The sequence below is a fragment of the Mauremys mutica genome, chromosome 3 (genome assembly GCF_020497125.1).
Source record: "Mauremys mutica isolate MM-2020 ecotype Southern chromosome 3, ASM2049712v1, whole genome shotgun sequence".
NCBI lineage: Eukaryota > Metazoa > Chordata > Testudines > Geoemydidae > Mauremys > Mauremys mutica.
Window position 1 is genome coordinate 131,266,301 of NC_059074.1, and position 23,924 is coordinate 131,290,224.

At 39.1% G+C, this 23,924-nt stretch overlaps 1 protein-coding gene across 1 annotated transcript in view; it reads left to right on the forward strand.

Moving 5' to 3' along the window:
• DISC1 (DISC1 scaffold protein) overlaps nucleotides 1-23,924 on the forward strand; it is a 356,636-nt gene that overhangs the window by 299,675 nt on the left and 33,037 nt on the right. Inside the window, 1 exon segment of the mRNA XM_045011010.1 lies at nucleotides 17,444-17,699. Within this exon segment, the coding sequence (XP_044866945.1) occupies nucleotides 17,444-17,699 (256 nt within the window).

Here is a 23,924-nt window from a genome sequence, read left to right on the forward strand (position 1 = left end):
AACTGGATGTTTGTTAGAGAAGACAAGGTCAAAGAAATGCACCTTACCCTGGGGGCGAAAGATAGTGATGTTTCTGATATTCCTTAGTTCCTGTTGAAGTTCATTCCACAGTCTCAGACTGGCCCCCAAGAAATTTATCTCTCACACACACACAAGCTTTAACCTCCTGGTAGAAAATTCCATTGTGTCTGAGAACTGGAGTTGATAACCATGATTCCATCCTGAAGCTTTAGGTGAGCCCAGGCCATGGAGCTGATTGAAGGAACAAGACCTGGAACTTGACTCTAAATCCTATGGGAGGCCATGAGAGAAATTGGAGGACCGGTTTGTTATGCTTGCAGTAGCTTGTGTTGCTGACGAGGTGCACTGCAGCATTCTGTACTAGTTGGAGATTCCTAAGTGCTGCATGCTTTACGGGCAGCTATATTATTTTGCTGTAGTCCGGCCAAGAAGTGACAGTGCCATGAAATAATTGAGGCTAGGTCATCATCCACCCAGATAGGGTGAATTCTCAACCAGAGATGATAAAAAGAGTTACTTGTGTATGTTGCTATATGAGAGCTTAGCGTCAGCGAGAAATCCAAGATTACTTCTACACGACAGGCTAAGCTGACCAATTGTGGGTATGTATCTTTAACCAAAGGAGACTGTACTGTGGCTGCAAACTCTTCAATGTGATTTCACCTGCTCACCAACATCACCTCTGTCTTGCTCGGTTTCAGCTTTAGCCAGCTTATTCTACATCTATGAATTGATCTCATCCAAGCAGTAGGTATCACAGATAATTGCAAATCTCCTCTCCTGGTGACCTACTAGGACTGCTGTGAGGGGAATCCAAGCATCTGCTGTTCTGGATTCCAAGGGTGTTTCAAGCACCTTGCAGCACTGATTCCTTCCTTGGCCTCTCTGGCACTTTTCCTGGGTACTGATTCTCAGTCTTCTCCCCGTTATTTGAAATGGCGCTCCTCAGCTCACCTAACCAAGGACCCAGACCAGTGCTGGTCACCAAGATCTCCCGGTTACTTAAACACACACCTCTCCCACAAGCCCACCCTGAATGTGTGAAGCTTCTTGTTTAACTCTAATGCTACATCTACCCTGCACACCAGTGTTAGCAGCGTGTGGGTACATGTACCTACACTCCTTAGTGAAAAGGATGCAGTGTACCCACTGCAGTGTGTAGCTACACGTCAGTGAAAGGCTCCTGCAGTGGGGAAAGGTTTCACAAGCTCTGTGATGCCAGAGTCTTTCCCTGCGGCCGAGGAAGGCTTCAGTGATGGGGAGCCGGCAGAGCCTTTCCTCACTGAATCTTCCTGGCCTGAGCCTTTCCTTGTGGCAAGGAAGGGCTCCAGCAGCAGGGAGGCCACGGGACACTACACTGCTAAAAATAGCGGTGCAGACATAGGAGAGACAACTTGTGTACATACCCACCCCCTTCAGGAATGGCTTTTTAGTGGCCTAAGTTGTGCCTCTATCTACACTACTGTTTATACCTGTGCTGGGGGGCTATCCGGGTATATACTCTACTCACTGCCAAAAGAAGAATGCAGTGTAGATGAGTCCTCAGAGACATGCAGCAATTGTGAAGCAGTGAACACACACTCATGCACCCTTCACAGAGTCTAACACATTTATGCTTTTTTAGGCTTATTCAGCCAAAGCCTAGGAAGGTACAGATCATACAAAACAATAAACATTACATGCATGTCCCTTTCTATTTCACTCTTCCCTTGTGAGTCCTTAGTGACCATTGGTTTCCAGGAAGGCAGGCAATGCAGGGAGTCACATGGAGAGTGGTCTCTCATGAACTGGAGAAAATGGCACCTGAGCAGACCAGCCTCTGTCCTTTTAAAACCTTCAGCTCTCTGTGTCAGGTGATACCAGTGTCAGCTTCTCACAAGAGCAGAGACCACTCCCCACATGTGACTTTGTTGCCAATATGACTTCCCCTTGCTAACCCAGTTCTTCTGGGCAGTAACTGTGTAGAATAAATAGATTTCCAACCAATGGGTATATAGTCAACTGCCCTTCGTTGTTGTTGTTTTGTCAACAGCGTTTAGAATTTAAACTCAACATGGTGGCAAACAGAGCGAGAAGAGGCAAAAGGCTGGACATTCAAAATGGAGTTTGCAGCCTGACACAGACTGATAGGGTATCTCTCACAAAATTCATGAATTGTACAGACGTATCCCTTCACACTGGAATGGTCATAAGTGGTGAAGGATAGCAGACCTGTGTGCCATCTTCATAATGCTGGCATTTGAGCCCATGTCATCTGAATAGCTCACTTAGTGGTTGAATGTAGGTGTTGAGAAGGACTAGAGTGAGAACTGATGCTTGAAAGACTGCACAGATTGATGGGTCTAGTGGTGGAGGTGCAGTTTCCCATCACATCTCCATATATAGTCAGATGCTCAGCTGGTGTAAGTCTGTGTAGGAGCATTGACCTCAATGTTTAGGATCTGGCCCATAATATTTATTTGCATAATGGGGCCCAAAACCTGACTGGGACCTCTGTGCACAACCATAATGTAAAGAATGATTGTTAAAAGCCAAACACAAAGGAAGAACTCTGCAAAATAAAAGTGGGTTATGCAGAAAAGTGCATTACGGAAAAGTAACCAGCAGGTTTTGTTAATGTGGCAGAACTATTACTTACAAAAAATAAGATTCTTTTTCAACTTACAGTCCATTCTCTTTGAGATCTCATTTAAACTCCTGTGTCTAGGAAGCTATAGTATGTCTATGTATTGTGTGAGAGAGGGGGGACTCAGAAGGTACCTGCCATTCTCCAGTTTAATTTATCCCCTGTCTCTAACAAGCTCCAGCCCAGTCAGGTGAAATCTGTCAAACTTCTCCTACTGCATGAAAGGACCTTTTATTTTTGCTGGGAGTTAAATGGTCTATTTATTTGTGGCCTCCAAAGATAATGACTCCAGCCCTGAGCTAATTAAATGTCTTTCTCTTTCTCACCACTTGTATTCAATTGGTTTGCATGTGAGGTATAGAATTTTGTCTTCATTCACTTAATCGTCACCCTTTTATCCCAGGCTCAGGTGAAGATTTTAGCTAAAAAAGAATAATAGAATATTAAAATTACAACAAAAATAATAGCCATTTGTCACAATGTTATTTCTGGGATGACTTCACAACAGCCCCAAATATATTTTAAGATTTCTGTAGTGTCCTGCAAGCATACAATAACTAGGATATGCTTAGTAGAGTAGGTTTGTAATTTAAATAGTCCCACCGGAACTTGGAAGGTAATACTTCATTGAGGTGAATTGGGTAAGATGGATGGGAAAAAATATCTTTGCTGTTACTGTTGTGTTTGGGTGTAGAAAGTTTTTCCATGGCTCAGACAGGGTAGGGATTGAGACCATCCCTCTGGAAATGCAGGGGACCAGAGCTCAAAGTTAGTTGAGACTTGTCCCTGGCATAAGAGGCTGGCAATGTTCAGTGGTGGAGTTGTGCCAGGTGTTGGGAGAGTGCCCCAGTCAACCCATTCACATCATGAGCTGCAAAGCAGCTTCTCTTCTCCAATCCAGTTTTTCTTCCTGCCCTCATGTCTTTCAGCAGGGAGCAGAGTTAATGTTTACTCTCTCTCATACAGCAGAAATGAAAATTCCACCAGATCTTCTCTTCTCTTCCCTCCAGTGCACCACACAGTGTGAGGAGGAAATATGTACCACTCCTAGCACCAGGCAAGACCGTAAGGAAGAGGGAGATTTACCCCATGAATACCTGCAGAAAGGAAAACAATTGCAGTGATGGAACCCCTACTCCCACACCCCTGTGGTGGTGAGGATGCATTAGAGCACCACTGGTGAAGAGAATAGTTGCTGTGGGTAGGGGGAATCTTCAGACTGTGTCTGGGATAGGGGAGAGTTTTCAGTGTAATTGTGACATCAGGGCAAGAGAGGAGGCAAGGCCTTCAGGCTGACAGTTATCCAGGAGTGGGAGACAGACTAATACTTTTATTTTTCTACTTCAGACACTAGAGAGTTTAATATCTGATATTAAACCAATATTGCTATGGTTTGCATTATGCTAGGAACATTTTGTTAGGAATATTTAGCTACTACATAAAACAGCAGAAAGTGAAGAAAGACCCCCTAACATCGCAGACTCCACACATTTATTGTGCCTTTGATTTTTTTTCCCCATTGTTCCAGTTCATGAATGTTGGACTGCTGATTCCGATTTATTTTTTTAAGTAATAAAAGAGCTTTAAAGCATTTGTTTGTCGGAGGAAAACATCTATACCTTTAAAAATTCTTGTCAATAAGACAAGATTTTGTACAGATACAAAGAGGAAAAAAGTATGTCAAAATTGGGCTTGTCGTCCTTGCCAGTGTCCCTTAAAACTTCTGAAACAGTGAAATACAATAATTCAGCCCTTACTAGCTCTCTGTCCATAGTAATTCAGAATTCATCTGAGCTGGGACTTTATCCAGGCTTCTGAACTAAATTATCTTATCTTTTCTCTTTGATTGTTCATCTCTTAAGACTGACTTACAGTGGGGCATCGCTAATGCCAAGGTTACTGGGAATGGGATTCTGTTCTTATTCATGAAATGAAATGCATTTTCTTCATGCTTTTCTTCTTCCCTTCAAGTCATTTTATACCTAGAATGTCAAAATCAGTCAGAGGGCAGTGATAGGATTCTACCTCAAGCAACAGCAAATATCAGCATTCCTTAAAAAGAAAAAGTCCTGAAAGTTCAGAATCCCTCTAAATTGTTAGTCGCTGTTTATGATGTTCCCATCCTTCCTTAGATATCCCACATCTCTCCATTTCAATCTGTGTGCTGTTCTCTGATTCTCAACAACTGCACCAGTAATGATACAGTTCAACAATTTACTAAAGTCAATTAATGTCATTGTTGCCCTTCTCCTGCTTACCTGAGAATAAGCAATTTTCTTTCATTGTGCTTCCTTTGCAATACTGCGATTTCCATATGTGGAAACTGATGGAGTATGATTTTCCTTGCATTATCCTTCTCATTTGCTTACTGTCCTCTTTCCTTATCTCCTTCTACCTACTTGAATTATATGAATTCCATGAAGAAACCTAAATCCAAGGACACCATTTTATATTCTCCATTAACCAGTTGCCAATCATGAGTCTAGAGAGAATCCATTCTGCGAACCCTCTTTCTTGATTTGTCCAAGACAAATAGTGAAGGATTTTAGTGACAAGTTTCCTTTTAAAGGAGCAGCTGGCTACTATCTTATGTAGTCTCTACCTACAGTTTATGTGAATTTATGTATGAACATAAAAGGAATTTGCATGCTAACAGTGACTACAGATGAAAATTGCATGTATTCCTATTACAGGATTTCATATTCTCAAAGCCCCAAATCAACTCCACATCTCAGAGGTGCACAGCATGTAAAGGGGTGCAGTTGTCCCATTTAAAACTTAGCCAGTTCCTGCAAGAACCTCAGCACTATTAACTAAAGTGAAAGAAATACCCATAATACACAAATGTTCAAATTACCACTGGGAAAGGTAGAAGTGGTGTATTTTGTTAGAATCTTCTGACATACACACACCCCAATTCTTTACCTTAACACTTTATTTTTCAGATTCCTCTACATGCTGTTGTTATGCCAGGTTAGGATATTGTGATACGAATTAACAGATCGGAGTAATCTGAATGGTGTGGCCCAATGAACTCAGAGATACCAGACATTTTAGAATGTGGTATTCTTTTATCTAAATAAATACATTTTAGGTCTAAATTTAGACTAAGCTCTTCAGGGCACCAGCTATTCTATGCTATATAGACTTTTATACCACGCTCATTACCATAGTAACTGAGCACCTTTCATTATTGCATTAAGCAATGTGACTAATATTGGTCACCTGTGGTTTGTTTTCTCTCATGTCCCTTCTCCAGAGGGACAATTCTGTGTGCGGTGTAGTGTTTTGTTGGTTTTTTTAATGTACACAGTGCTGTGTGTTTATATTGGAGAAGGGAAGAGTAAAGAAATGGACTTGCACTTGGAGTGGAAGGTGGTGAGGTTCATGATGGTCCTTAGTTCTTGTGAGAATTCATTCCATAGTCTAGACTAGTCCTGAGAAAGCTGCTTCTCCTGCACAGATGAGCTTTTCAGCCAGGTCATTAATGATCTGGATGATGGGATGGATTGCACCCTCCGCAAGTTTGCAGATGACACTATGCTGGGGGGAGAGGTAGATACGCTGGATGGTAGAGATAGGATCCAGAGTAAACTAGAAAAATTGGAGGATTGGGCCAAAAGAAATCTGGTGAGGTTCAACAAGGACAAGTGCAGAGTCCTGCACTTAAGACAGAAGAATCCCATACACTGCTACAGGCTGGGGACCAACTGGCTAAGAGGCAGTTCTGCAGAAAGGACCTGGGGATTACAGTGGACAAGAAGCTGGATATGAGTCAACAGTTTGCCCTTGTTGCCAAGAAGGCTAATGACATATTGGACTGGATTAATAGGAGCATTGCCAGCAGATCGAGGGAAGTGATTATTCCCCTCTATTCGGCACTGATGAGGCCACATCTGGAGTACTGTGTCCAGTTTTGGGCCCCACACTACAGAAAGGATGTGGACAAATTGGAGAGAGTCCAGTGGAGGGCAACGAAAATGATTAGGGGATTGGGATACATGATTTATGAGGAGAGGCTGAGGGAACTGGGCTTATTTAGTCTGCAGAAGATAAAAGTGAGGGAGGATTTGATAGCAGCCTTCAACTACCTGAAGGGTAGTTCCAAAGAGGATGGAGCTAGGACTGTTCTCAGTGGTGGCAGACGACAGAACAAGGAGCAATAGTCTCAAGTTGCAGTGGGGGAGGTTTAGTTTGGATATTAGGAAACACTATTTCACTAGGAGGGTATTGAAGCACTGGAATGGGTTGTCTAGGGAGGTGATGGAATCTCCATCCACAGAGGTTTTTAATGCTCAGTTTGACAAAGCCCTGGCTGGGATGATTTAGTTGGTGTTGGTCCTGCTTTGAGCAGGGGGTTAGACTAGATGACCTCCTGAGGTCTCTTCCAACCCTAATCTATGATTTTCCCTTGTGACAGAAAGTTCCATTGTGCTTGAGGAATGAAGTTGTGAACCACAAGCCTCATCCCAGAGCTTTTAGGTGATCTTTTAGATATCCTGGGCCCAGTTCATTGAGCACCTGGGAAATAAGGACCAAGACCTTGAACTTGACTCTCTAGCCTATCCAGAAGCCAGTATATAAAGTGGGAGACATCCCTGACACAAAGACCACCCTTTGCCAAATTTCAAGCCTTTGCTCCTCTTTGCACCTCAACCAAAGGGCATTTCTTCTTCCTGTCTTTAGTCATTCATTTGAATAAACTCAGTTCATTCAGCACATCCCAAATTATGACTCACATCACAAATTCAATTGACATTTACTGCCGCCACTTGTAACTTATAACTCTGGTAGAAGGGAGCTTTTTGTAGAATGTGTATTTGTATATACAAGAAGCAAACCTGAAAAACATGATGGTTCTAAAGAAAACACTTGAACCAGTCTGTGTACTGAGCTTCTCCTGTGTGCTGTTGAGCACTTGCAACCCACAGTGACTGTAATTGGAGTTGAGAGGATCAGGCTCCTTATGCATATCATGTTGTTAAAAGAAACAAGCACTCATTCTCTCTTGTACAACCTAAACAGTGTTTCAAAATGTCAGGCCAGATTTCCTGTTGGTGTAAATTGACATAGCTGCTTTGACTTCAGAAGTGGAGCTATGCTGATTTAGATCATCTGAGAATCTGGCCCCAAATCTCAAATGCTGTGTTTTCTCCTAGTTGCAAAAGTTTGGAAACTGAAATTTCCTGGAGTTGGCAGTGCCTGTGAAATCATAAGTGCTTCTGAATGATTGAGCAACCTCAACTCCAGCTGAAGTCAATGGAAGCTGAGGGCATTCACATACGCTCTAAGGTCCCAGTTTAGGAAAGCATTTAAACATGTGCTTCAGTTCGTCCCTATTAAGGCAATATTAGGAGCATGCATAAATGCTATTCTGAGTAGAGATGCTTCCCTGAATCAGGCCTCTTATTTAAATCTGATTTAAGGTTATATATTAAATAATATAGAAAAAAATCTCATCTCAACCATAGCTCTCTAATGAAAGAAACAAAACTCTCAACTTTTGACATTATGGGGCTTCACCATTATCACGGGATCCAAAGGCAAGTGACATGGAAATAGACTTATTTGTGCTAGTACCAAACTTGAAGGTACTTTAACAGATTAGATGAATGGTAAAATAGGGTTGAGAAACTGCATAGTATGCTCAACTACCAAAGCTAAGTTTTTACCCTTATGAAGGGCTATTTACAGTAGAAGTTTTAATGTAGGAACTATATTTCTCCATTTCTTCACAAAGAGAAAAAAATGGTTCTTAAGAGAGGCAGTAAATTCTGTACGTTATAGATTAGATAATACGGTAAAAACATTGTACAGTAAGTAGAGGCACTAAATTGAGTAGTACGTGCTCGCTACTTATTTCTTTGTAAATTAGTTAATTTCCTGCATCTGCAATGTCAGTTCCATCACAACATCCACCTTGCATTAAGAATCAAAGTGGAAACAGTAAACTGCAGCAGTCTATCATTTTGTGTTTCCAGCAGAGATAATTTAACTATAACACAGTGACACTGAATATTGATAGAAAAATGACAGGCCATGATTAAAGTTTTGTGCCAGATAAAATGAATAGCTGGCAGATGAAAAGAAAACAGAAATTAATTTCCCTTCTGACTCCTGTACAAGTGTATTTTCTAATTGTTATTGCTTAGTATTGTACTGTCTTGTTTTTTAATAACAATAATAAAATATCCATTATTGGTTTTCAGCAATAAAAAAAAAATTGACTTCCCCTTTATTTTCTTGAACAGAAAGAGTAGTTACATAATCTGGCCACATAAAATCCAAGAAATCAGTCATGCCCTCAAGATGTTGATGTTAGTTTGCTTATCCTTTTATGGGTAGGAGAAAAAAGGAAATAATATTATCAGGCTCTTTTTAGATTTCAATTTAGATTTCAGCTCTTAAATACTATAGACTGTGGATGCAATAGGTGATGTTTATCCTAGCCTATGAGAAATTGTGGATAATGACTGTTGCTGATAGGTTTAATCTTTTAAACATTTGGTAGAAAGTATTGCCAGCCATTCGTGTTTCATTGTGCACTCGGTATACTGACAGCACAGTGAGGGACTGCAGCTTTTAGTATTAATATTGTTAGCAGACTGCTACACAAAGTTGTAAATGTTTTGACCAAAAAAAATTCTAAACTAATGCTATACACGAGTAAAATAACTAATGCTATTATTCACTGTAAAGGTCTGAGAAAATGAACCTCATCCACCACCACAGAATATGTTTATTGATATTTTCCACTAAGCATTTTCCAGGATTGAGAATTTTTACAATATTCAGTTGTCTCATGAAATAGACACATACACAAGTTTTTAAAATATGGATTTAATCGTATGACTTTAAGCACCCAGTTTTTAAAATGTTTACCATATAAATTAGTGGGGATGGGCACAGGGATGGGATTTACATGGGGGAAGCACAATTTAAATCTAATCACTTAAGTCTATCAACATGCACATATTTCCAATCATGAAAATGTTCTAGAAGTCAAAATCCAGAGAAGCAAAAAGAAGATGAGAATGAGAGATAGAATATTGAAAGAAAATAGGAGCCACTTACCCATGTTGTTCCTGTGTTACAGTCCAGCAGTGCATTTTCCCCACTAAAATATTTCTGCATTGACTCTGGGCTTTGAACAATAAGGCTCTGGCCTTCGCTGAACAATTTTCAAAAGTGTGCATCTTAGCTGCTAATATAAACATGCTGCTATACACACAAAATGGGTATGTGCATTTAGTTTACAGTTCCCCATTCTTTAGTCTTCTATTCTGTTTTGGTAATGTAGATATGTTTGAAAAATGTGTCCTTAATTTTATAGCAGTTGTGAAATAAATTTACAATAATAAACCTATGTAAATTCTTTGTATTCAGAATCACTCTGAGGGCTTGTCTACATGGGAACTCTTAGGAAAGTTAATACAAATGGATTTTTAAATTGGATTAGTTAAACTGTATTAAATCAGACTCAACTGTATTAAATCCCTGTGTAGATCCTCATAGTCAAAATTAAAGTGGTTTTAATTTGGTTTAGCTCAATTCACTTTGAAAATGTGAACAAAAGGTTTAATTCTTAAAACTACAATATCCACTTGCTGAAGTGAAAAAACAGATTGACAGAGCCAGAAGAGTACCCATAAGTCACCTACTACAGGACAGGCCCAACAAAGAAAATAACAGAACGCCACTAGCCGTCACCTTCAGCCCCCAACTAAAACCTCTCCAGCGCATCATCAGAGATCTACAACCTATCCTGAAAGATGATCCCTCACTCTCACAGATCTTGGGAGACAGACCAGTCCTCGCCGCTTACAGACAGCCCCCAACCTGAAGCAAAAACTCACCAGCAACTACACACCATAGAACATAAACACTAACCCAGAAACCTATCCTTGCAACAAAGCCCGATGCCAACTCTGTCCACATATCTATTCAAGTCACACCATCATAGGACCTAATCACATCAGCCATGCCATCAGGTGCTCGTTCACCTGCACATCTACCAATGTGATATATGCCATCATGTGCCAGCAATGCCCCTCTGCCATATACATTGGCCAAACCGGACAGTCTCTATGCAAAAGAATAAATGGACACATCTGACATCAGGAATCATAACATTCAAAAACGAGTGGGAGAACACGTCAGCCTCTCTAACCACTCTGTGACAGACTTGAAGGTTGCAATTTTGCAACAAAAAAACTTCAAAAACAGACTCCAAAGAGAGACTGCTGAACTTGAATTAATATGCAAATTAGATACAATTAACTTAGGTTTGAACAGAGACTGGGAATGGTTGGGTTATTACACTAATTGAATCTATTTCCCTATGTTAAAATATCCTCATACCTTCTATGGGTCATCTCGATAATCACTTCAATGGTTTTTTTCTCTCTCCTGCTGCTGATAGCTCATCTCAGTTGATTGGCCTTTTACAGTTGGTATGTCTTCTCCCATCTTTTCATGTTCTCCGTATGTATAAATATCTTCTTTCTGTGTGTTCCTTTCTATGCACCCGATGAAGTGGGTTTTAGCCCACGAAAGCTTATGCTCAAATAAATTTGTTAGTCTCTAAGGTGCCACAAGTACTCCTGTTCTTTTTGCGGATACAGACTAACACGGCTGCTACTCTGAAACCTGTCAAAAGGTTTAATGCAGTTTAGCGAAGCCACTTTAAATTCACACATTAATTAATTTGGGTTAATTTTCCTTATTATCCCAGTGTAGGCAAGCCCTTAGCATATTAAAAGGAATTTCTTTATATGGGTTGAAAAAGCTTCCTTCTTTGCTGCATCTCATTGAACAATATTTTATATATGTAGCTCTTTACTTGCATTGATATCCCAGAGTCCTTTGCAAGAAGATAAGACTCCAATGATCATTGTTTACAACTAAAATACTTGATATATGTAAATCATGTAATTTAGATCTAATCAGTCATTTATACAATACAGTACACATTTATTTTGTACACCGTCTTTCATACAAATTTAATCACAAGAAGTTTTACAGAGTTACTTCAAATAATAAAAGTACAGCACTAAATAATGAATAATAGCAGGGGGAGAAAGAAAGGAGAGGAAATTGGAAAAATTGTTTTCAGCTGAGATATGATATGAAATGAAGAGCTATAGAGGCTATTTCTGGCAGCCAGAGGTGCAAGAAAGAACATTCTTTACCAATAGTGAAAGGCCTGGTGAGGGTCAGTTGTTAAATAGGGGAAGGCGCAGGGAGTGGGTAGAGAGAGGTAAGGTCCATGAAGTAGGCAGAGGCAAGTCCATAGAAGATTTTACAAATACAAAGGAAATATAGGAGAGGAAGATGGGGAGAATGGAGGAGTAAGAAGGTACCAGTGGAAAAGTTGGTTTTGACAGTGAAACATTAGCGATGTCGTAGTATGTAGTAAGAGAATGAAGTAGGTCAGGAGGAGGAACTGGTTTTAAGGAACCAAATGTCCAAGTGGTCCCAGGGTACAAGGAGAGAAGGCAGGGGAGGGAGAATAAAGGAAAAAGAAATAATTGATTAGAAGGATTTGGAGTAAGTGTCAAAGGGGGAGGAGAAATTAAAAAAAAAAAAAAAAGCAATCTTGGAATAAAAGAAATAGGACTGCTTGAGCCTTGTTGGGGAAAGACTGAAATTGCAAAGTGTTTAGATGGAGAAGAGAGTTAATAGTGCTCATGAATAAACAAGGGTTGTTAACAAGTTTGGAAACAAGGGAGCAGCAGAAACAAGGTTTTGGTGCCCTGGGAACATCAGTATAGCATAAAGTATGTAATGAACTTACAAGATTTCCAACTTTCTTGGTGGCCGTAGAGATGAGATATACAACATTGTTTTAGTAGGCATTGAAATGTGAAATTGAGACTCTGGTGTGTATAACAGGCTTTTCTCATTGGCAGTGAGAGAAGTTCCCAGCCCCAAAATCAAAAACAAACAAACAAAACCCAACCAAACCAAAGTTTCCTTCCCTAAATAGTCAAAATCAAAGCCCCTTCTAGGGTCTGAGCAAGGGAAAACCAATACCCCTGCTTGAACCGAGTCCAAGTTTTCCATTCCCCACAGTCTATATTCTTTTCCTCTTCCTCCTTTTGTGTGTGCCAGCTGAGTCCTGTGGTTTGATGAGCTCCAGCTGTATCTTCTCTACCAGATTATTCCTAAACCCAGAGCTGACAGGGAAAATAGGGTTGTGGGGACCTTGACTGACTAAGCCTCATGTGATCCAGTCACATGATGGAACATTACAGAGCGGGTTTGGATGAGCAGTGGAAAGTTATAGGCATCAAAAAAATACAAGGGGAGGGTCAGGAGGCTAAAGTGGTAGAGTGAATGTTAAAGAATCAAAAGCAAAGCTGGAAAATCTAGATACAGATGTTTGAGATAACAGGTGTGAGGGTAAATTTCTGAAGGATTAAGCAATGTTTAAGTATAAACATGGCTATTAATACATAACATTAATGGTAATATGGTAAACTACATTAAAAGGCCAGGTATCTAAAAATATGGTCTTCATGGGGTTTTTGAGTGGCTTAAGCATTACTTTTCTTGATTTTCTTTCCCTCCTTCTTCCTGGCCTCCCTTAGGGTGGTTACCTTTCTAGAAACAGCTAGACACTGTATGGACATACAGTAAGAGAAAGATCTCTACCCCAAAGAGCAGAATCTAAATAGATGAAGCAGAGAGTGGGAGGGAAAACAGAGGCACAGAGAGATGAAGTTACTTTCCTTAGCTCACACAGTAGGTCAGCGGTAGAGCTAGAAATAGAATCCAAAGCTCCTGATTCCCAGTCCTGTGCCCTTTTTACTAGACCATATTTCCTTCTGATGTTAAATGATATCCTGTATCCTTTGTAATGACTTTCCCTGGTTATTTCTGTCAGACCCATTTGATTACTCCTTAGGCATTTTTTACCTAGGGATAACTCCTCTTAATGTCAATTCAAGTTTTTCTTGATCAGAGGGTAAATAAGGCATCCTGAATAGGGCTTGCAGACTGTGGGAAATTATTGGCCCACTGTCTTTAATACATTTTCCAAGGCATACACTGTGTGTAGGATGAATCAATAGTAAACATCTTTCATCTTCCTGAATGTCATTAATTCTAAGCTTTTTTTCCTTGATGCCTGCACTTAAGCCCTGATTCAGGAAAACACTTGACCATGTACACATGCTTGCATCCCTTTCATGTCAATGGGACTTATTCATGTGTGTAAAGTAAGCACATGCATAGGTGCTTTCCTGAATCAAAACTTTAGTCCTGATCCCAATAGGGTTGCCAGGTGTGGTTGGACATGTCCCTGGAGGTTTCCTCACATGACATAATATTTAAAGATTAATCTTTAATTTCTGGAGACTTTAGGACAATCCTGGGGAGTCGGCAACTCTATTTTCTATTAGGAATCAGTTCTCTAAGTTACACATTTATTTGTTTCTATTTAATTTATGTTCCCACTGCTGGAAAGTTTTTGCATGTGTATTTATTGAATATGAATTTTATTATGCTTGGTTTCATTTTCAGTCTCACTTTATTGGCTTTCATGATATGGCTCCTCATAGAGGTTCATTCTGTCAATTAAAAGAACAGTATCTTCTACACAAAGAATGTTTTGGCCACTGTGGATCATGAGCCATTTTTCTTCATGTTTCGGTCATCAGAAGACATCTCTGAGATAAGCTGCAATGAGATTTACAAAAAATGCTGCCTCCTTGTCTAGCTCCTGTTACTTTTTATAAAAATATTTTGGCTATTTTTACTTACATGGGCATATGTTTTTATTTAGGCTAAAGTGTGCAAGAGCCAAAGATGACTTGTGTGTGTCTGCAGTGCTCTTAGTAGGAAACCTGTTTTCCTGGACTTCCAGCTAACACTCTAAATAGTTTTAGAGCAATATTCTGCTGAGGAGCCACATGCAGAACTCCTGTTGACATCACTGTGAATCTTGCACCAAGACTGAGGGGAGAAATAGCCTGCAAACTTAATAGAAGATGGAAAGAAGCCTCAGTGGACAAATCCCCCCTTAATATATATATAATCTTGGGTCATGCTTTTTTATATAAAGAGTACACTTATAAATAGTTTATAAAGGATCAGTAAGTGATTAGAATATGTTTTAATAAATGGTTAATCAATTCTTATAGATTGTTATAGAGTCCAACAAATCAATAGGTTTCTTGTAATACCTTTGATTAATGTACTTAATACATACTGTTATGTCTATAACATGCATATATAACATCTGTTAGTCAATTATGAATATTGAATAATGTATTTATAAATGCAACTTCAGTATAAAGTGTGACCTAATCTTGACCTGTCCACAATGTAGGTCCAATCCTACAGAGTTATACTGTGCTTAATTTAAGAAGAAGAGTAGTCCCATCCACTTCACTAGGACTACAAACATCCATAAACTTAAGCATTTACAAAGTGGATTTAATATGAATAAGCCAAACACCATAATTCAATTATATATCTAAAATGCTGAAATATTCAAAAAATTGGACCACATAAACAATTTTTTATTTATTTGGCATGTGGTTTTGTGTTTGCTGTTTGCAATTTTCAAAATACTTGTTTAAAAAATGCCCCTAAACTTTCAGTAATTTTAAAATAAAAAATTATGGAAGTATAGCCCCAAGAATTAAATAGACTCAGAACATCAAAAGCATCTGTGCATTTACTGCTTTCAGTTGAAAAGTTCAGCAACATAGTCTATTAACATACATATTTGATAACCTAGTTAGGGATACATCAGGAAGTACCAGAGTTTTACTAATATAGTGGCAAAATAATAATGTCCTTGAAATACACCCAAAGCTATTAAAGACATGTACAGTATTTATGGAATGCTGAAATCTGTGTAAATCTTAATCATGATCAACTCATGTTGACCAAATGGCTTGAGTAGTGGGTGAATAACATGTGCCCAAGACATTGCTGCTTTATAATAGTTCAAACACCATTTGTTTTTCTGGCAGTAATTATTGCATATATCATTATTTCTATCCTAATTGTATCAATGGGGTCTTCCATTAAGTTGAACAATCAAAGTGGGCTACCTGTTGGAAGTTCCAGGTCAAGTCTTGAGTTGTCTAAAATGAATATCTCATAAAATATTATATATATTGGTGCTGACAAACTTTTTATAAGGGGCAAGAAAGTTTTCAACTATGTAACCATTACACTGTAGTGACAAGCACCATCTAGTACAGAAAATAAGTAGGGTTTATTTTATTTTATTTTATTTTACTTTACGTGGAGGTGGAGTGCTGACTGGAGGGAACACAGAATTCTTATGTGGCATGTATTGAAGATCCCTCTTCCCTTCCCCCCCCCTTCTAATTAGCATTGCTCAGAACCCATTGGGATTCAGGCAGCAATTTGAAGACCTCATGTCACATTCCACCTTAATTAAATATGCATCCATACAAACTGTAAGCACTAATCCAGTGGCTCCATTTCTGACTCCCAATTATTCACACTTATACTCTGAAAATATTGCAGCTTCAAGTTTGGGTTGGTAAGTTTTATTTGTGCAGTAACAAATACTGTTGTTCAAAGTAAAAACTTGTCACTCAAATAAGCATTTTATTACTAACTGCAATTAATTTATTCTGTGTTCAGAGTAAAAATCTTTAAATCAGATATTTGATTACCACAGATATTTGTCAAGAAAGTTGGAATAACAGTTTGGTTTGTTTAAATTTTTTAACTTATAACTGATAGATCTGAAGGACATTGATAGAAAATGCTGCAGTTATTAGATGTTAAGATAAATCTAGACATTAGAGCAGTGAAATGGGAGTCAAGACTTGTGGGTTCTATTCCCTTCTCTGCCAATGACTCACTTCACTGTACTTCAGAGAGTAATTTAACCTCTCTGTGTTTCGGATTCAGCATTTGTAAAATGAAGATAATATATGCCTGTGTGTCATGATGGTACTGAGAAGTTTAAGTACATGATGCTGCAAAACCTTGCATGCATGGAATTCTCATTGACATCAATGGAAGAACTGTACATGAAGGGTTTTCAGGATAATATTCATAAAGCACTTAAAGATCTTTGATTGAAAGAAGATACAGACGTGCAAAATATTAAGAAATTCTAAACAGAAACCTCCTTTCAACTCCTTCTTCTGCTGGAAAAAAAGGGAACAGTACAATACCACAAAGTGAGGTTGGGGAAAATAGACAAAAAAGATAGGAGAAGGCTGAGGGAGAGTAAAAACAGCTCTAATTTAATTAATAAAACTTGATTGACCGATGCTTTAGATTTTTGTCTAAGTTTCACTCTAACAAGAATCTGAAAAGTTACATACATTTTTTTCTTAAAGTATAATTTGACCAACATATTTAATGCAGCAAATAATATTTTAGTTGAAGTGATAACGTTCTCTCTCAGAACAACTTGAGGAAGATTATGTGAGTACTTTTTTACAGTACAGATATAAAGCCACTGAGAATGAGTAAGGCTCTGATCCTGCTCCCATTGAGGTCAATGACAAAACTTCCATTGACTTCAGTAAAATTAGAATGGGGTCTAATCTACCTACTGTACACACCACAGAAGGTAACAGCATTTTAACAGATTTTTCTTGACATCCACTTTGCAGTAGATAAATCCCTCTACTGCTTCTCAGCTTGAAATAACTCATTACCATTTTAAAAAGTGCTGAGCTCTTTATGAGAGCATTGACCTGCCCTTTTGATTAGGTTTAAAAAAAAGTTGTATGTTAGGAACTATTCTCCCTGAAATAAATTTTTATTTTCCTCTGGCTTTTATTTCAGCTGTGGGAACCAGCTGCTCGAAAGAGTGTGGGAAGCTGACTTGGAGGCCTGTCAGCTGTTGATCCAAGGGTTTCAGCTGAAAGAAGCTGGTTGCTGTGTTTCAGAGGGAGAAGAGGGCCGAACAGATGAGATGGATGCCGCTGATGATCACTGTTCGGACACAGCGAGAGGAAAAGAAAGCCACTTTCCAAAAGGCACAGAGCGGGGCGCTGTTCCATGCCCCACTGCTCAAACCAAATGCCGTGAACTCAAAGAGGTATCTAGCGTTTTCTGCAGATTGTTGAATGATGTCATTGTTTTTCATTTTGAGAGGAAGGGTTAAGGGTCAGCAAAGCAGATTAAGAATTAACTTTAGATTTGGCCTCAAATAAGGACAAAAATAAAATAGCTTTATGAAAACTCTGTCAATCCTTTTTCCTTTCACCATCAATCTTTTCGAAATTAAGAAAGAAAGAATATGTAACGTACATATTGATTTTTGGGAGAAAATATTCTCATAAGATTCTTTATGGATTTAACACAAATTGTCAACAGTGTCTCCTCTCACTTACATCAGTTTCATGCTAGTGTGACTCAATTGACTTTTTATTCCTGATTTACATCAGCATGAGGGAGAGGAGAAGCAGGGTCCCCTAATGTCGGTGGAATGGTCTAAGTCTTTCCAGTTCAGATGCTGGGCAGACTTCCAGTTTGCATCAAATATTAAAAAGGAAAAAATGAGGAAGCTTAAAGGGCTTGACATATTTCTTTTAAGTTTTGTGGTTTGCTTTGGAATTTCTGTCTTAAATATTTACAACTACCCAATAATCATTTAACAGCACTGCAAGGATAAGCACGCTGTTAAGGAGTCATACCATCCAACAACACCATGTAATGTGACAAACAAACCCTATGACATGCATTGTTTTTATTTCTTTAGAATTTTGTCGTCAAAAATTAAACGTGTGCTTAAGAGCACTTACTGTTAACAGCCATTGAACTTTGAACCACGTAGAAAATTGATATTTAATTGTGCATTTCTGTTGACTGAGATTTAGCAGAAGTCAGGCCATTACCCTACTGTAAATTCCCGTCTGGTCTAGTAAAATTCTATTCTGAATCAGGCTGTGAATGGTAATGTCAACCTTTTGTAAAATAAAATGTTTTACATAGCTGGACAACTTGTAACACAGAGGGCATTTTCATCCTAAATGGCCAGCTGTGATTTTTTTTATTTTATCTGCTGTCCTTGGTGAATCTGCAAAGATAATGCCAGCAATTCTGTTGCTTGGGTAAAGCTTGACTTCTTCCAAAAGTATAACTGAGAATCTAGGGAGGTTTGGGATTGACTGTGACTGATTCTTCTACAGTCAAGGCTAGTAGAGGCAAATTCCAATCTCAGTTGCAGCAGCATAAATCTTGGATTAACTCCATTGAAATCAACCAAATTGCTCTGGAATTACAAAGAAAGATTAACGATTGTTCTAATGAGTCATAAATCCAGTGTCTTTATTAAGTCCGTGATTTTTTGGTATCTACAGAGTTATGAATTTAAGTTCCTAGGCTCATCTTTTGAAGATGTTTAGGTGTCCTTTGAGGACCATGACTGAAAGGTCAGACAGAGTGATAATTTTATGAAAAGTGTTCACCCACCAGCAATATGGTGTTTTTTCTTATTTTTCCGTGTGAGTTTATTCAAGAGCTTGGTGATTGTTTGGTTTCACCCACATAGTTGTTATTGGGGCATTTAGTGCACTGCATGAGATAAACCATATGGTGTGATAGGCATGTGTAGGACCCATGGATCCTGAAAGGTGTGTTGTGGGGGTGTTGATAATCATAGCTATGAAGATATATCTGCAGGTTTTGAATCTGTTGTTATGGCAGGGTCTGATGTCACTTTGAGTTATGTCCTGTTCTGGGGGGAGCTTATTTCTGCTGATACTGGCAACATTGGAGGATCGTTTGAAGTCCTGAAGACAGCTTTTGGGAAAGATTTATTTCAGGATGTGGTCCCCATCGAGTATGGGTTGTAATACCCTGTATGGTTTCCATGGTGGGGTGGTAGGTGATAAATACGGATGTGCAGTCAGAGGGGTTTTCTTTCCTATATCGAAGCAGGTTCTCTCAGGATATTTGGATGGCCCATTTAATCATGCAATCTACTTCTCTGGTGGAGTGTCATTGTTTGGTGAAGGCAGTTTTAAGTGCATTAAGGTACATATCCTAGACTTTCTCCTCGGCGCATATTCTTTGTTATCTGAGTGCCTGGCTGTAGATAACAGATTTCTTGGTATTTGGGGTAGTTACTAGATCTGTGAAGGTAAGTGTGGTGATCTGCGGGTTTCTCATATGTAGTTTCCTGTATGGTTCCATTATTGAAGCTGATCATGGTGTCCAGGAAGTTGATGCTGGTGCGGGAGTGTTATAGAGAGAGTTTGGTGGATGGGTAGTGGTTGTTGAAGTTGTGGTGGGAATCTACAGAGGAGTTTAGATTGTCTCTCCAGAGGATGAAAATATCATTGATGTATCCCAGGACTATCATTGGTTTCATGATGCATTTTTCAAAAAATTATTCTTTGGGGTGGTCCATGAACAGGTTGGCATATTGGGGAGGCATCCTAGTACCCATGGCTGTTCCCATGGTCTGGGCAAAGTGTGTGTTGTTGAACATAAAATTTTACAGGTGAGAATGAATTGGGTGAGGTTGGTGTGGATATGAGTGTTGTCCATTGTCCTGTAGATATTTGAGGTAGAAGGCAATTCCCTCATTGTGAGGGATGTTGGTATATAGGGAGGTGACATCCATTGTGGCAATATGGTGTTTGGAGGAAGGCTGTTAATGTTGCAGAGTTTATGGAGAATGTCAGTTGTGTCCTGTAGGAAACTGAGTGGTGAGTGGTTTGAGGATGGTTTCTCTGAGTCCCGATATTCCTTCAGTAAGCATGCCATGGCCAGATATGATGGGTTGTGTGGGTTCTCTTGTTTGTGTATATTGGGAAGCATGAAGAAGGTCCTTGGGGTGGGTTCAAGAGGTATGGGGTTCTATAGTTTCTCCTGGAGTTGTTTTGGGAAGGATTTGAGGATATCCTTACATTCCTGGGTGAATTGTGGTGTGGAGTCTTCTCTTACTTTATTATAGTAGGTGGCATCAGAGAGTTGTCAGCTGGCCTCATTGACATAATCATCACATTTGAGGATTATGATGGCTCTCTTTATCTGCTGGTTTGATCACTATCCGGTGGTTGGATTTCAGAGACTGTATAGCTGTCCTCTCCACAATGGAGAGATTGTAGTGGATATGATGTTTTGGGATTTCACAGTCAAATTTTTCCTTGAAGCAATCAAGTGTGTGGTTTCGTCCACTGTGGGGTGTCCAGTCAGATGATTCCTTTTTCTTATAACCATCACTGGGGACAATACTATGAACAGTATTATCTTTGTTGTGAAGTACTTCTTTGAGGAAGAATCAGTGAAATAATTCTTCTAGTTCTCACATGTTAGTATGGTATCAAATTCTGTGGTGGGGCAGAAATTCAGTCCCTGGGAAAGTAGATAATTCAGCTCTGGTAAGAAGTAGCCTTGATAAGTTGATGATGTTGGGGTGTCACCTAGTATCCATCTGGTGGATCCTGGTGTCATGGTTTCTCCTGGAAGTGGTGTTCTGTAGGTTGTGGATTTGTTGTAGTTATTTCCATTTTTTGATTTTGTGTTGGATGGGGTGGGGGTGGGGTTACAGTTGTTTTGGCTTTCTTGCGTGATCTCCAGGTAGGATTCCTGATTTTTTTTTCTTTTCAGCATATGGGAGCATGTGATAATTTCTTATTTGAGGGGTGTCCCTTCTGGAATATGTGAGGTGCTGGAGATGGTTCCTCAGTTTTTCTGAAGTCCTTCTGCAGAGCTCTTTAGCATATTTAGAGTTGTGTGTAGTTAAGTGGTCAGAGGGTTATAGATGGTTAGTCCTCTGGGAGTCCTCTTAAATTTGCTCAGGAAGTAGAGGACGCTGTTAAGTTTGGTTTCCTTTTTCTTCATGTTGTGGAATTTCCATTTCAGACAGTGAAATTTGATATCTTCCGTGGTTGGTTGTGGTAGTTGTGTTGGTCCCAGGATATTAGAGATACAAAATGGATGAGGTAATTTATTTTATTGGACCAACTTTTATTGGTGAAAGAGACAAGCTTTCGAGCTTACACAGAGCTCTTCTTGGAAAGGTACTCAGAATATCACAGCTAAATACAAGGTGGAATAGATAAGGAGTTAACACCTGTTGCAAGAGACCATTCAAGGTGAAGTGGATAGTTTACACCTCTACGGTTGTGTGACAAAGGAAGGTTAGTGGGTTACAGATTGTTGTAATGAGCTATAAATCCAATGTCTTTATTCAGTCCACGTTTTTTGTTGTCTAGCAGAGTTATGAACTTAAGTTCCCAGACTCACCTTTTGAAGGTGCTTTTCACGGGTTTTTTTTTCTTTCTTCTGGCTCATTACAATAATCTGTAATATCCTGGGACCAAGACAGCTACACGACTGAAAACAAATTTTACCACGATTTTCTCAGTTGGTGCTGTGGTTTAGACAGAAGCATAACAGGCTAGTAGCATCTGAACAGGAATGTTGGGCAGTGTATGTCTATTGAGAGAAGGCATGGAGTGTATCTTTCACAAACACCTCCTAACAGCCAGTTATGGGGTGGAATATTTAATAAACACATTACACCTTTCTATAGCCATGGCAATAATTTGAGAAAGAGAAACTGGGTAAAGGAAGGAAGCAAGTCCTCTGATCTGTAAATGCACTTACTTCAGAGGTCTGGCATCTCTTTTCCAGCATTTAAACTTTCTGTCATGATGTATAACTGTGGAACTTCTGTGGTTGTTTAAAAATAGCTCTGTCTATGGCTAAATAGGTTGTATACCTTTTAGTTACTCTTTCATTTGACCACTGAAAGGGTTTTAAGGTATCTCTTAGGGAACAGCTTAATGATGATCATTAGTAATCAACCACATGATGATTTATCATATGACAAGGGATGGAGATTATAGATACTCACTTAAGGAAGAACGTGCATTTACCAAATTATTTGATGGTATTCTTTGAGTCCTTATGGAGTCCTTCTAAGATACATATCTTGATAAGATTGAGCTCACTTTTATGGGGGTGACCCCCTTTAACTATCTTATCTCTGTTTTAGGCTATGGGGTATCAAAAGAGGAGTGGTATCCTTTGAAGAATATTAACTTCTTTTCAAAAAAGAGGAACAGAGGCATCATTTCTGTTGGAGCTTGCAGAATTGTTAGATTCAAAACCTTGACAGAAAGGATATAATAATACATATGCACACACACATACACTGGCAGCCTGGCAATTGTTTCACTTTATACTGAAATGTTATGAGTGAGGAGTTGAAGGCTGGAATTCTAGTGGTTCATTTGTCAGTATTACCAATAACTACTTCATATACTTTCACTTCCAGTCATTTATCTTGTTACCTCTGACAAAACATTATTGTAAACTGGGTCCTGGGTTCATGGTGATGTATTATAAATACAATTTCCTCACATACGATTAACTTTTGCTCATAGGTTTCATTAAAAACTTAGACTATTCTTATGAAAAATGGTTTTGAAACAGGAGAAGGGGAACAGCCAGGCATTCACGATCCTAGTGGATTTGCTCCTTGACAATAAAGACTTGTTTATTTTATTATTATTTTTAAAGATATATCCTCAGTAGATCACAGAATATCACATGCTCAGTCATGATCGTTCAGGCTTTGCATGCTTTCAAAGTTCCAGATATCTTACTTTCCTGTGTGATCATAAGTTTATTATCTGACAGCCTTATCCCTGTATTTCTTAAGACAGTTGGAATATATTTTATAGTTGTACTTACACTGAAGACTCAGTGATCTTCACAAATACTATTCTCTTTTTAACCTGCATATGTAGAACTCAAAATTAAATATACTGTGTTTAATGGGACAATAAACTCCCTGAAAATTGCCAAAGCACTCTTGAAACTACCTGTGGCATCACCGAATAACCATATCTAACAAACTTCCGCTGTAAAACCAACTGCAGAGCTGGGGAAACATCTATAATCCATGACAACCCTGCTGGTAGAAGCACCTTTACTGGTTTGTGCCAGAACTAAATCAGATGGGACCAGCCAGAATTATCCTGGAACAGCCAAAAGCACCTGAGAATAAATGGCACCCTACTGGAACTACCAACAGCTAGTTAGAACAGCAGTCTTCTTTAACTTATTGGAACAAATCCATAAACAACACTAATCAGTCTGAACCAAGCCAAAGTACTCCTGCACCAGTCAGAGCCAAGACAGATTCTGGCAACTTCAGGTATGGTTCTTCTATCAGGAACCAAAATTAACTTGCTGGAATTAAGAAAGAACACCATGGAGCCACCTTTAGTCTGAAGGAACCAAACCAATCATGGCAATTGAGTGTGATTCTGCCATGGTCCCAGTAGGTCCTAGAATTGTT